At 41.8% G+C, this 15,047-nt stretch overlaps 1 protein-coding gene across 1 annotated transcript in view; it reads left to right on the forward strand.

Moving 5' to 3' along the window:
- Nucleotides 1-15,047, forward strand: part of CYFIP1 (cytoplasmic FMR1 interacting protein 1) — a 118,680-nt gene that overhangs the window by 70,779 nt on the left and 32,854 nt on the right. The window contains exons 19-23 of the mRNA XM_025852106.2: nucleotides 378-454; nucleotides 562-670; nucleotides 2,044-2,163; nucleotides 4,487-4,686; nucleotides 10,713-10,800. Coding sequence (XP_025707891.1) covers nucleotides 378-454; nucleotides 562-670; nucleotides 2,044-2,163; nucleotides 4,487-4,686; nucleotides 10,713-10,800 — 594 coding nt within the window. The remainder of the gene's footprint in view (nucleotides 1-377; nucleotides 455-561; nucleotides 671-2,043; nucleotides 2,164-4,486; nucleotides 4,687-10,712; nucleotides 10,801-15,047) is intronic.

The following is a 15,047-nucleotide window of genomic DNA, read 5'->3' on the forward strand; positions in this document are numbered from 1 at the left end:
ACATATAAGTGAGATTGTACAGTATTTGTCTTTGTCTGACTTATTTCAGTGAGCATAATGCCCTCAGGGTCCATCCATGTAGTTGCAAATGGCAGGATTTCCTTTTTTATGACTGAGTAATATTCATGTGTGTGTGTCACAATTCTGTATATGTTTATCCATCAGTGGACACTTAGGTTGCTTCCATGTCTTGGCTCTTGTAAATAATGCTGCTGTAAACATGGGGGTGCATATATCTTTTCAAGTTAGTATGTTCAATTTTTTTGGTTAAATACCTAGAAATGGAATTTGGTGGATCAAGAGTGTTTTTTTTTCCTCAATTGTCTTATTTGATCTTTAGGAAATAAAAATCTAATATATGCTTTCTTTTTCTTCAGGTGAATCTATGCTTTGACCAATTTGTTTATAAGCTGGCAGACCAGATATTTGCATATTATAAGGTTATGGCAGGAAGGTGAGTCTATGGTTTATGATTGGGACATGAAATCTTGGGTAACTTGATCTGACATTTCCATTAAAATTCACAGCATATGAGAAGTGTCTTCTCTTCTTCCATACTAGTTTGCTTCTTGATAAACGTTTACGATCAGAATGCAAGAATCAGGGAGCAACGATTCATCTCCCACCATCTAACCGCTATGAGACACTGCTTAAGCAGAGGCATGTGCAGGTGAGTCAGACCTCTCCAGGGCATGGTGAGGCAGGGAGCTGGTATTGGCATGGTGAGGTTTTCTGAGAGTTCACTGGGTTTTAATAGATGTCAGTATGTTCTGTGACTGTGGCCACATCCTTATAAAGTGTTGAAAAAAAATTTTTTTAAAGATTTTATTTATGTATTTAACAGAGAGAGACACGGCGAGAGAGGGAACACAAGCCGGGGGAGTGGGAGAGGGAGAAGCAGGCTTCCCGCGGAGCAGGGAGCCCGATGCAGGGCTCCATCCCAGGGCCCTGAGATCATGACCTGAACCTAAGGCAGACACTTAACGACTGAGACACCCAGGCGCCCTGAAGTGTTGAAATTTTAAAAACAATTTCTTTTGGATACCCTGAAACCCAAAGGGAAGACTTGCAGCACTCTGCACCCCACCCTGCTCTGGCTCCCAGGGGAAGGCATGGCCCCAGAGGGCTTGGGTCCTCTCCAAGAGCCCAAAAGTTAGAACTTTTTAAAAGAACGAAGGTGAGAAACATTTGTCAGCTGAGTGTTGAGGAGGAGCTTTTTCTTGGCCAGCACAAAGAATAAAAAGTACAGTGCTTATTTTTTGTTTCCTTACAAACTATATCTATGTCATAAATTAGGAAAATACAGAAAACTATAAGGAAAATTCCATTTAATTCTACAGATAATCACCATTCATATTTTGAGACATTTCCACCAGGATTTTGTCCATATTTTTGTTACTGAAATGATATTGAGGGACACATATATTGTTAGGACTCTGAAATAGAGAGTGAATAATTTTCTCTTACTCATCGTTGTAACACTGTGGAGGTTAGGCATGCACAGCCTGCTCCGTGGTGGCCCTGATGGTCCTGAACAGCATTATGAGGCACATCTTCAGTGACAAACCCAGATTCTCCAGGGTGTTTGGTGAAACTTGGGGTTTCTGTCCATGACATAAGTGTAAGTTCAATGCAAAGGATGATAATACAAAAGTCCTTTATGGTTTTGACTTGTAGAAATTTCCGCTCCAGGAAAGTAGGGTATTTGATCATGACACCTATATATATTATTTGATCTAAAATGTTTACATTTTGTATATTATTTGTTTGCCTTATCTTTTGGAATTGGATTCCGGGAGAATGAATATATATATATATATATTTTTTTTTTAAGATTTTTATTTATTTGAGAGAGAGAACACGAGCCAGGGGAGGGGCAGAGAAGCAGACTCCCCACTGAGCAGGGAGCCCAACATGGGACTCGATCCCAGGACTCTGGGATCATGACCTGAGCCAAAGGCAGACGCTTAACCGACTGAGCCACCCAGGCACCCTTGTTTGTTTTTTATTGTTCATTCTTTTTTTCCTTTCTCCTTCTTCCAGCTCCTAGGCAGATCCATAGACCTTAATCGCCTGATTACTCAGCGTGTCTCAGCAGCCATGTATAAGTCTCTGGAACTGGCTATTGGACGATTTGAAAGTGAAGACCTGACATCAATAGTTGTAAGTGTAAGAACCTTTTGTCAGGTTCAGCAGATTTGTGGAAAACTGGTTACAAGGATTGGAGCTAATTTTAATTGTGTCCTTACTGATAAATTGAACCAATAGTAGGTTCAGTTTTTGCATAGGAAGCAAAAGGTATGCACTGAACAAGCGTGGCCTATCCTGTCGTTTTTTTAGTGTCTGCTCTTAGTAGTCACAATTGTAAATTTTCAAAGAAGTAATCCTAACCTTGAATAAGTTACACCTAACTATGGCAAGAGAATAAAAGAAGGAAAATTTTAAAAATCAAAAAGAACACAGAAAAAGTATTTGAAAGAAAATGATACAGAAGATAGACAATGAGGATCTAACAAACATAGAGGGAACATACATATCATAAAGAAAAACATATCATAGAGGACATACAAATATCATAGAGAAAAACCAAAGCAACAGGGTGGAACAAATATTAAAAGTTGTATTTCAAGAAAACATTGATAGAATTTAAGACATGCTTTTATGAACAATAGTCAAACTATGGAGAGAGCCCAAATGTCCATTGACTGATGAATGGATAAAGAAGATGTAGTCTGAATTCACAATGGAATATTACTCAGCCATCAAAAATATATGAAATCTTGTCATTTGCAGTGGTGTGGATGGAGCTAGAGTATATTATACTAAGTGAAATAAGTCAGTCAGAGAAAGACAAATGCCATATGATCTCACTCATATGTGGAATTTAAGGCAGAAAATAGATGAACATAAGGGAAGGGGGAAAAGAAAAAAAGGAGAGAGGGAAACAAACCAGGAGAGATTGAACGATAGAGAACAAACAGGGTTGATGGAGGGAGGTGGGTGGGGGATGGGCTAGATGGGTGATGGGCATTAAGGAGGGTACTTGTTAGGATGAGTACTGGGTGTTGTATGCAGGTGATGAATCACTGAATTTTACTCCAGAAGCCAATATTGCACCGTATGTTAACCACCTAAAATTTATTTATTTAATTTAAAATTTTTTTTTTTAAGATTTTATTTATTTATTTGACAGAGAGACACAGCGAGAGAGGGAACACAAGCAGAGGGAGTGGCAGAGGGAGAAGTAGGCTTCCCGCCTAGCAGAGAGCCCAATGCAGGGCTCGATCCCAGGACCCTGGGATCGTGACCTGAGCTGAAGGCAGACGCTTAACAACTGAGCCACCCAGGTGCCCCAACCACCTAAAATTTAAATGAAGAGAATTTATATATAAAAAAAATCAAGACATGTTATAAAATATATATTAAAAGCCTATGGCATGTGCCTGGGAAAACTGACCCAAAGTGGCCAACACCAAGGAATATTGCAGGAAAAGTATTAGACTTTAAAGGAAAAGAAAAAATCCTCTGGATATCTGAGTAGAGTGATCGGAGAAAGAAAATTTGTCCTCAGAGCTTTGCCCATAGCAGTTCATGCCAGAAGCCAAGGAAAGGAAGTATGAATTAAGGATTTTGTGACAAGCCAAATAGATCTTCCAAGAATAAAGTCTGCAGACAAATGGTAGTGAAGATGTAAGAACTCAGGGAAGATTGTTCATTCCTAGAGATGCAGCTTTGGGTAGAATAAGAGAGGCCTCAGTGAGTGGTGGGCATGAACAACTCAGGTTCGAGCATCTCCACATAGGATGAGCAGTGCTCCTCATATTCTTCCACAGAATTATATTATTGACATGGATATCTTACATTCTTTGTCTTCGTACTTGATTTTTTAAATCTGGTGTGTAACTCATATGCACAGTGCATCTCAGTTTGGACCAGCCACATCTCATTGCCCTATGTGGCTAGTGGATGCTGCAGTAGATAGCACAGACCTAGGCATCTTTATGAGCAAACTCTGAAAGCTTGGAAGGCCATCTGTGAATGTGCTTGCTGACTGCTACATAGCCGTGCTTTTGAATAATACCAGGCACGTTAGGCTGACTCAGGTTGATGCCTGAGGACCCAGTGCTCCAGCAAGGGTGGGGGTGGTCTGGGCCCTGTGGGTGGGCCCAGGGGTGGGGTCAGTGCGGAGGTGACCTTCAGTGGTGAAAGAATGATGGCCCTGTGAGGGTGACCACAGTAAGGAGGGCTATTTCAAAGGCAGTGGAGAGGACATAATGAATTTAGGTATAAGAAGCAAGCTCCTGTGACCTACTAGACCCCCACTGTGTGTATTCTTGGCCTAGCGCACCATCCTCACCTCTGTGTGTCCTGCTGTCTTCTGCCCACTCTGCCCTGCCCCCAACCATGGCACTGCTCATGTGGGGAATCAAGGCCACTGTGCTGGGCCCATTTCTGTCCTCACACCCCTGTCTTTGTGGTCCTGTAGGAGTTGGATGGCCTTTTGGAAATCAACCGCATGACCCACAAGCTGCTAAGCAGGTACCTGACACTGGATAGCTTTGATGCCATGTTCCGGGAGGCCAACCACAATGTGTCAGCGCCCTATGGGAGAATCACCCTCCATGTCTTCTGGGAACTCAACTATGACTTCCTGCCCAACTACTGCTACAATGGCTCCACCAACCGGTGAGCGTGCCACCTCATGGATGGTTCTGGATGCCCTTGCCAAAGGGTTCCTGAGTGGGATGATCTCAGGGTCTCCACATTGTCCACTAGGTTGCTGTCTCCTCCCCTGTTCCCTATCATTTCTCATGTCCAGGTATTTAGGCCCCCCTAGTCTCCTCTTTTTTGGAAGTGTAGCCCTAGACCAGCCCCTGGGCATGTCTTACAGCTTTGCATGTGGAAACTGCACAGCAGGCTGGGATACCTGTCTGGGGCAGTTGCTCGTAGCTCAGAGCTTGATCTCATGGTGCATGTGGATACCAGCTCCAGGGTCTGTACCACCCACACAGTTGTAAGTCTGCCTCTGCCTGATGTTGGGATGTAGTCACTGACTCTACTTTTCATCCATTCTGGGATGTTGGGGTGTATAAAGATCCATCAGTTAGCCACCCTCTCACCCACCTACCCTTTGCTACTATGTTGAACAGCACAGAGTGGCAAGTTAGGTGAGTGGCATGGTTGACAGCAGCACTTCCATGTGGTTCAGCCCCATGGTATGGCCCAGATCCAAGGCAGGTCTTGGCCTCTGTGCGCTGGGCAGCCACCTGTCTGCGGTTTGTCCCATGTGCCCTTAGTTCAGCTCCTGCTCCCTGTGAGCACATGCCAGGGACGTGTGTGTACATGTGTGTGTGCTTGTGTGTGTTATGACCACTTTTTAAAAATCATTGTCTTCGGCTTTCCTACTGGATCTCAGCATCCCATTGTGTATTGGCTGAATTGTTACTGACTTTCAGGCCCAGAGTTTTGTGTCTCAAGGAGGTGATGAGCTCTAGAACTGAGGACAGAAGGGAGGCCCTCCTGTAGTCTGACCAGGCGTGCTGTTGCCATTATCTGTTCAGCACCCCAAGGTTAGATTTCCTTGTGGGGAGGCAGGCCTGTTCCCAGGTGCATGGGACTAGGCCATCAGACTGGTCCTGGATGGCTGAGGCCTGTCCCCAGCAATGGTAGAGACGTGGCCATGGCTTCCAGAGCCACGGGTGGAGGAGCCCTGGTCAACCTCCTCCAGTGAAGGGGCTTCTGGGCCTGGCTGGGCACAGTCCACCAGAACCAGACTTTACCGACTGCTCATCTCTGTTTAATTCTTTTAAGATGCCCAGTTTCCTGAAGTAGGTATCTTTCAAGTTGTTACAGAGTCTGAATTAACTGAAAAAATATTTTTTTACATATTATAATCATCATAATTATAGAAGAACTAGAAATCATATATACAGATATGAGGAGGAAAATAATTAAGTCCCTAGAGATTTCTCTCATCAAAAAATGGGTCTTCTACAGTTTTTGCCATCCAGTCAGATATACATATATATTTTTTTATTTTGCCAAAATGGGTGTTATTAGGAATAGTGTTATATACATATTCTTATTCCAAGTGATAGAGAACAAGAAGGGTCATTCTGTGTTAGGGTATAAATATGCTTTTCTGCCTCTGAAGAAAAGTCATGGCTGATGCTTGCAGGACCAAAGAGTTGTTTTGGTTGGTCCATTTGGAACCTTTGGAATTAATTTGTTACCTTTCCTTAAATTGTTTTGCCTTGTCTGGGGTCTCCGAAGGTGACATACAACAGAACCCCGCTATCAGTGGGCTGAAAAAAGGTGTCACAGTGAGGTCGGAATCGGGCAACACAAGGAGTTGTGATTTTTTTTTTTGTACTGTTTTACATTATAATTTTTTTAATTATCTAGCATTTTGTCACCCTTTAAGGGATTTCCCAGAGATCTTGCAAAAGGAATAATTAAAGGTGTTCCCTAGAGCCTCCTTTATGCCTGCTGCACTTGTGTGTAGAGGAACTCTGGAGTCCATATAGCACCCACATGCCCTGGTCTTGGTGATGGTTCGGTGGGCCAACCCCTCAGAAGTGACATGAGCTATAGAGGAGGGTCAGCATTACATAATGATGAAATGTCAGCATTTGCCATAAACTCTTGTGTTGAATTGCTGTGTTTTCTGAAAGACTTTAGACATCTGAACAAATGTTGGGTGAGGAGTATGGAGTTAGGGAGATGGACCAGATTCTGAGTCCATGCCAGCCAAGGGGGCCCATGTGTGTTCCCTGTTTGGTGTTGTTGACAGAGAACATCCCACCATCCAAGGCTGCCTGGCCTGCAGGCAGCAGGAGTCTGGTTGTCAAAGACAAAGTTGGCAGGGCTCAGGTCAGGACGTTGGTGCTGTGTAACCCAGTGACCTACTGAAGGGTAGAAAACCTTCAGGCATATGCCTTTTATAGGACCCTGGTGGAACTGTCTGTCTGAGGAACATTGAGGCATCCAATATATAACTGAGGAGAGCTGCCAAATGGTACCTTAGCCCCAATTTCCTGAGAACACACAGCACAGTGTCAAATGCAAATGACAGCAAGCAGAAGGGACAGCCCTGGGCGCCTTCGTCTATTGTGGCATATTTCTCCCATTGGCCCATGTGAACATCCCTGTTTGCAGAGTGAGCACAAAGCCCACGGAGGCTGGGAGTGGGCCCCACCTGTGTTACAGGAGGCTGTTCTGCCCACCAAGGCTCCTGGAGAACTGAACTGGAACCCTGAGCAGACAGACCAAACTGTGCCACCCAGAATTTTAATTCCATACTTGAGGGTTTTCTAAGAGCTGCTTGAGGGAAACCAGAACTTAATTTGTTGCTTGGCATATCTACTGATGTTGCTGCTTATTTTTGATTAGGGATTTTGCCTGGTGGCTCTGGGAAATGGTTTAGGGTGGCCTGTGACTTAAGTTTAACCTATACAGCTAATCATTGTATGAAAATGCTGTAGCTGTGGAAACAGGCCAACAACTGGGATCAGAGTTAAGCCTCAGAGGGTGGAAGGCCACAGAGGGAGCAGTGTGTTCTCAGTGCAGCATACCATGAAGCAAAGGGCACTACTTTGTCCCGTTACTGGTGATGTTAACTTCTGCCCCTTTGTTTTTTGGGGTTTTTTTTAAAGATTTTATTTATTTATTTGAGAGAGAGAGAATGAGAGAGAGCACGAGAGGGAAGAGGGTCAGAGGGAGAAGCAGACTCCCTGCTGAGCAGGGAGCCCGATGTGGGACTCGGTCCCGGGACTCCAGGATCATGACCTGAGCCGAAGGCAGTTGCTTAACCAACTGAGCCACTCAGGCGCCCAACTTCTGCCCCTTTGTTAGGATGGTGGCTACCAGGTTTCTCTACTGTTAGCACTTATCATTATGGTGGTTGAACAATGATGATTCTCAAACTGCATCATTCCATGGATACATAGTAGTTGGCCTTCTGTTGTATGGGTTAACATTTATTTATTTGTTTAGTATGCGTAAGGACTTGGGGATTCTAACTCAGCATTAAAATCTGTTACTCTCATAATTTGGGTTTTGTGGCTCAAGGTGGCCCCATTTTGGCCAGCGGGAGCCCCTTCTACCTGATTTCTATGTCCTCTGGCTGTCCCCATCATTTTGAAGCACTTCCTGCACCTCAAGAAGTTCCAGGTTCATCTTGTACTTCTCAGGCTCTATCCTTGAAACTTGTCATTTCCACAGGATTCTTTTTACTGGAGAATATTTTAGAACTGGGCTTAATATTTAAAAAGTAAGTCTGGGTATTACTGGGATGTCATTGTTTCTAGACCCTTTTGATGTTCAGAGCTAGGAAGTACCTGACTGTGTACTGTATTAGATTCCTCTAACAAATTATCACAAACCATGGGGCTTCAAACAACAAAAATTTCTTTTCTCACAGTTCTGGAGGCTAGATGTCCAAAATCAGGATGTCAGCAGGGCTGTGCTGGTTCCTCTAAGCCTCTGGGTAGAATCTTCTCTTGCCTCTTCCCAGCTTCTGATGGTGGCCAGCGATTCTTGGCCTTCCTTAGTGTGCAGCTGTATCGTTCCAATCTCTGCCTCGTTAGACATGAGTGTCTCTCCTCTTAGAAGGACACGAGTCATACTGACTCATTAAGGGCCCGCTCTAGTTCAGTATGACCTCATCTTAACTAATTACATCTGCAATGGCCCTGTTTCTGAATATGATCACGTTCTGAGGTACTGGTAATTAAGACTTCAAATTATCTTTCTGGGGATACAAACCCATAAAGCATGTGTATGCACGGCTTCTCTGTAGCTGTCTACGTATTCTATTCGTGAATTCACACTGGTATCTTCGGTTCCAGTTCTGCACCGGGGGGTCTCATTCTTGTTTTCTCTCTCTCTTTCCATTTTTGTAACTCCCTTCTACACTGAGAATCCTGTTTCATTATTTTTGGTATATTTACTCACTTGCTCAGTTCTAGAAAATGCGGAAAATAGTTTCAAAATTACTAATCCTTCCTACCATGAAACACAAACCTACTAACTGGAATTCAGTATTTGTTTCCACTGTTTTTGTCTTTACATTGAGAATATATGTGTACGTGTATATGTATATATGGTATTTAAAAGTTGTTTGGGATAATGGAGTAACAATTAGACAACATTTATGAAAGCACTGTTTTCAGACATTATGTTTCCCCAAGGGAAAGGACACTGAGGAGGTGAGCCCTTTGACTTCCCTGCTGTCTGCCTGGAAGCACTTTCTGGGCCTCATTGCGGAGGGTGGGCATCCCAAGTACAGCCTGGAAGTCTTGTTTGGTGGAAACCGAGGAAGCTGACACAGCTGGAATTGGCAGGGCAGATTTGCAGTATGGAAGAGGAAGCTACATCGTGAAATAGCTCCTGAGATCAACTTGGGGCCCCTTTAGTTTTGCTTGAATATTAAACTGTGTGTTCATCGGGTGGAACTCCGTAAGGATGGACAAAGGGAGCTGTGAGCCAAATAATTCCAAGAGCTGGCACAGAGCTCGGAGCCGTTTGAGGCCCTACCAGCAAGAATGGGAAAGCTCACTTGAATACCCACACATTCGATAGAATTGCCAGAGGACCTGCCTTAGTACTAGCCCTCAGGTGCTGACTGCTGTGCCTCCCTAATTATGAAAGGTTCCCGCTGACTTGAAAACAGTTTAACAGCCTGCCCAAAATAACTCAGCACTTTAAAGGATAACAACAAAATCCAGACACCTGATGCTATGGGCCACTGACCTCCCCTCAGATGTGCATGTTCATTTCATGCACTGGTGGTCTTTTCCCAATTACATCCCTTTTTATTTATTAAAGTGTAATATGTGTCAATCAAGTTCTTCAAATTTAATAATTAGCCACTCCATATAGTTTTCTTAATGATGCTTCTTTATAAAAGTTGTATATTTTAGGGGCACCTGGGTGGCTCAGTCGGTTTAGCGTCTGCCTTCCGCTTAGGTCATGATTCCAAGGTTCGGGGATCAAGCCCCACATCGGGCTCCTGGCTCAGCAGGGAGCTTGCTTCTCCCTCTCCTTCTGCCCCTCCTCCCTGCTTGTGTTCTCTCTGTCTCTGTAAAATGAATAAATAAAATCTTTTTTAAAATTTCGTATGTTCAGTTGAACACTTTTGATTTGAAAGTATTAGCCAGGTTTGACATGTTTGCTTTAAAAAAGCCAAGCATTTGATTTTCAGTGTCTCCTAATCCATTATCAAGCCACAGTCTTGTGGCTCTATGAGTGTGGTTATAAGCACTCAGGTTGGGCATTCTTCCCATTAGCTTGTAACTAGTGATGTGAGTAACTGGACATGACTGCCTGTATCTGCCTGCCTGAGGTCACTGCCATGGCCAGAGGCCCAGCAAGGCCTGAGTGCTTGGTTGTTACCACTTGTCAAAGGACTGAATTAGTCATGAAATGGTCCTAGTGCCAATAAACCAAACTGTCTCCCAGAGTTTGGAGATTCTTACCCAGTAGAAGGACCCAGGTGTTCTCACTCTGTTGATGAACTCTGGATACATATATTATACTTGGGAGCATTTATATCTCATGGTATTTGATTTCTTAGAATTTTCCTATGTGATGATTAGATAGATCAGTTAACTGGAAGGAAGATGTAACTGATGGGTAATGGAAAAGTTCTGAATTTTAAAGAACTACCATTAAATTTGTTTTCTTTTTTCTTTTTATCCTTTTTTGTTTAGATTTGTTCGGACAGTATTACCATTTTCTCAAGAATTTCAAAGAGATAAACAGCCTAATGCACAACCCCAGTATTTGCATGGATCAAAGGTAGGTTCTTTTGTGTTTGTGTTGTGATTTTTTAAATTTATAATGAAGCATATTTTCAAGTTTAGTTTAAATCAGGTGAGTGGCAATGATTTAAATGTATCATGCCGTGTGTGAAGTGTTATTGTTTTCTTCCATTAGCACCTTTCTGAAAAGGAATGTAGTGTTGGGACAGCCCTCTGTCCATGTGTTGGGTGTCAGGCTAGGCCTGACCTCATTCCTGGCTCTAAAATAAGTGAGATTGTCAACAGAGTTAAAGGTTTAAAAATATCAAACAAGGAAAGTGTGTGGAATAGGCTCAGAGGCTCATCTATGACACAGGGGCCGGGATATCTTGTCCAGTGGTGATGCCACAAAAGCAGGGGTAAGGTGAGAAGGAACATGCAGAAGAGAGTTGACATCCAGAAACCACAGGCAAGCAGGCAAAGGTCACAGAACACCTGCTGTCTAGTAAGGTGAGACAAGTGTCCAGGCTGAGGGTAGCTGGGTTTGCAACAAATTAAGAGTATTATTAAAGGCTAGTATTGTTAATATTTAAAGCACTCTTATAGTTTCATAAGAAAAAGATAACACTCTATAGTAAAAAGGAGACAGATGTAATGAGCAGATATTTCCCAAAAATGTAGTAAAAAATAGATACTTAGCCTCACCAGTAATTGAAGAAAAATAAATGAGTGCACGTGGGACTGTATGATTCTAGGGGACCATCTGAAATGTTTATCAATATTTAAATGTTCTCAGGGTACTAAATGAGAAAAATGTGCAGCCAAGAATACTTTATCCAGCTAGGCTGTCGTTGAAAATAGAAGGAGTGATAAAAAGCTTCCCGGACAAACTGAAACTAAAAGAATTTGCAATCACCGAACCAACCCTACAAAAAATATTGAAAGGGGTCCTCTAAGCAAAGAGAGAGCCTAAAAGTAACATAGACCAGAAAGGAACACAGACAATATACAGTAACAGTCACCTTACAGGCAATACAGTGGCACTAAATTAATCTCTTTCAATAGTTACTCTGAAAGTAAATGGGCTAAGATGCCCCAATCAAAAGACACAGGGTATCAGATTGGATAAAAAAGGAAGAATCATTGATATGCTATCTGCAAGAGACTCATTTTAGACCCAAAAACACCTCCAGATTTAAAGTGAGGGGATGGAAAACCATTTACCTTGATAATGGACATCAAAAGAAAACTGGGGTGGCAATCCTTATATCAGACAAATTAGATTTTAAACCAAAGACTGTAATAAGAGATGAGGAAGGACACTATATCATACTGAAAGGGTCTATCCAACAAGAAGATCTAACAATTTTAAATATTTATGCCCCTAACATGGGAGCAGCCAATTAATAACAAAATCAAAGAAATACATTGACAATAATACAGTAATAGTAGGGGACTTTAACACCCCCCTGACTGAAATGGACAGATCATCTAAGCAAAAGATCAACAAGGAAATAAAGGCTTTAAATGACACACTGGACCAGATGGACTTCACAGATATATTCAGAACATTCCATTCCAAAGCTATAGAATACACATTCTTCTCTAGTGCCCATGGAACATTCTCCAGAATAGATCACATCCTGGGTCATAAATCAGGTCTCACCCAGTACCAGAAGGTTAGGATCATTCCCTGCATATTTTCAGACCACAGTGCTTTGAAACTAGAACTCAATCACAAGAGGAAAGTCTGAAAGAACTCAAATACATGGAGGCTAAACAGCATCCTACTAAAGAATGAAGGAGTCAACCAGGAAATAAAAGAATTTAAAAAATTCATGGAAACGAATGAAAATGAGAACACAACTGTTCAATATCTTTGGGATGCCACAAAGTCGTCCTCCTATATAGCAATACAAGCCTTTCTCAAGAAACAAGAAAGGTCTCAAATACACAACCTAACCCTACACCTAAAGGAGCTGGAGAGAAAAGAGTAAATAAAGCCTAAACCCAGCGGGAGAAGAGAAATAATAAAGATCAGAGCAGAAATCAATGAAATAGAAACCAAAAGAACAGTGGAACAGATCAACGAAACTAGGAGCTGGTTCTTTGAAAGAATCAATAAGATCGATAAACTTCTGGCCAGAATTATCAAAAAGAAAAGAGAAAGGACCCAAATAAATAAAATCATGAATGAAAGAGGAGAGATCACAACCAATACCAAAGAAATACAAACAATTATAAGAACATATTATGAGCAACTATATGCCAGCAAATGAGACACTCTGGAAGAAATGGATGTGTTCCTAGAGACATATAAAATACCAAAACTGAACCAGGAAGAAATAAAAAACCTAAAGAGACCCATAACCAGTAAGGAAATTGAAGCAGTAATCAAAAATCTCCCAACAAACAAGACCCCAGGGCCAGATGGCTTCCCAGGGGAATTCTACCAAACATTTCAAGAAGAATTAATACCTATTCTTCTGAAACTGTTCCAAAAAATAGAAATGGAAGGAAAACTTCCAAACTCATTTTATGAGGCCAGCATTACCTTGATCTCCAAACCAGACAAAGACCCCACCAAAAAGGATAATTACAGACCAATATCCTTGATGAACATGGATGCAAAAATTTTCACCAAAATACCAGCCAATAGGATGCAAAAGTTCATTAAAAGGATTATTCACCACGACCAAGTGGGATTTATCCCTGGGCTGCAAGTTTGGTTCAACATTTGCAAATCAATCAATGTTACACAATACATTAATAAAAGGACAAGAACCATATGATTCTCTTAGTAGATTCGGAAAAAGCATTTGACAACATACAACATCCTTTCGTGATTAAAACTCTTCACAGTGTAAGGATAGAGGGTACATACCTCAGTATCATAAAAGCCATCTCTGAAAAAGCCATCTCATTCATTGAGAATGAATATCATTCTCAATGGGGAAAAACTGAGAGCTTTCCCCCTAAGGTCAGGAACACAGCAAGGATGTCCACTATCACCACTGCTGTTCCACATAGTACTAGGACTCCTAGCCTCAGCAATCAGACAACAAAAAGAAAGAAAAGGCATCCGAATCAGCAAAGAAGGAGTCAAACTCTCACTCTTTGCCAATGATATGATACTTTATGTGTAAAACCCAAAAGACTGCACCCCAAAACTGCTAGAACTCATACAGGAATTCAGTAAAGTGGCAGGATATAAAATCAATGCACAGAAATCAGTTGTATCTCTATACACAAACAACAAGACAAAAGAAAAAGAAATTAAGGAATCGATTCCATTTACAGTTGCACCCAAAACCATAAGATGCCTAAGAATAAATCTAACCAAAGAGGCAAAGGATCTATACTCAGAAAACTATAAAATACTCATGAAAGAAATTGAGGAAGACACAAAGAAATGGAAAAACGTTCCATGCTCATGGATTGGAAGAACAAATATCGTGAAAATGTCTGTGCTACCTAGAACAGTCTACACATTCAATGCCATACCTATCAAAATACCATCAACTTTGTTCACAGAAATGGAACAAATAACCCTAAAATTTGTATGGAACCAGAAAAGACCCCAAATATCCAGAGGAATGTTGAAAAAGAAAACCAAAGCTGGTGGCATCACAATTCCGGACTTCAGGCTCTATTACAAAGCTGTCATCATCAAGACAGTATGGTACTGGCAGAAAAACAGATGCATAGATCAATGGAACAGAATAGAGAACTCAGACGTGAACTCTCAACTCTATGGTCAACTAATCTTCGACAAAGCAGGAAAGACTGTCCAATGGAAACAAGACAGTCCCTTCAACAAATGGTGTTGGGACTATTGGACAGCCACATGCAGAAATATGAAACTGGACCATTTCCTTACACCATACGTAAAAATAGAATCAAAATGGATGAAAGACCTAAATGTGCGACAGGAATCCATCAAAATCCTTGAGGAGAACACAAGCAGCAACCTATTTGATCTCAGCCGCAGCAACTTCTTCCTAGACACATTACCAAAGGCAAGGGAAGCAAGGACAAAAATGAACTATTGGGACTTCATCAAGATAAAAAGCTTTTGCAGAGCAAAGGAAACAGTCAACAAAACCAAAAGACAACTGACAGAATGGGAGAAGATATTTGCAAATGATAATCAGATAAAGGGCTAGTATCCAAAATCTATAAAGAACTTATCAAACTCAACACCCAAGGAACAAATAATCCAATCAGGAGATGGGCAGAAGACATGAACAGACATTTCTGCAAAGAGGACATCCAAATGGTCAACAGACACATGAAAAAGTGCTC

Source organism: Callorhinus ursinus, unplaced genomic scaffold, assembly GCF_003265705.2.
Source record: "Callorhinus ursinus isolate GAN/ISIS: 27379988/994484 unplaced genomic scaffold, GSC_fseal_2.0 scaffold78, whole genome shotgun sequence".
Taxonomy (NCBI): domain Eukaryota; kingdom Metazoa; phylum Chordata; class Mammalia; order Carnivora; family Otariidae; genus Callorhinus; species Callorhinus ursinus.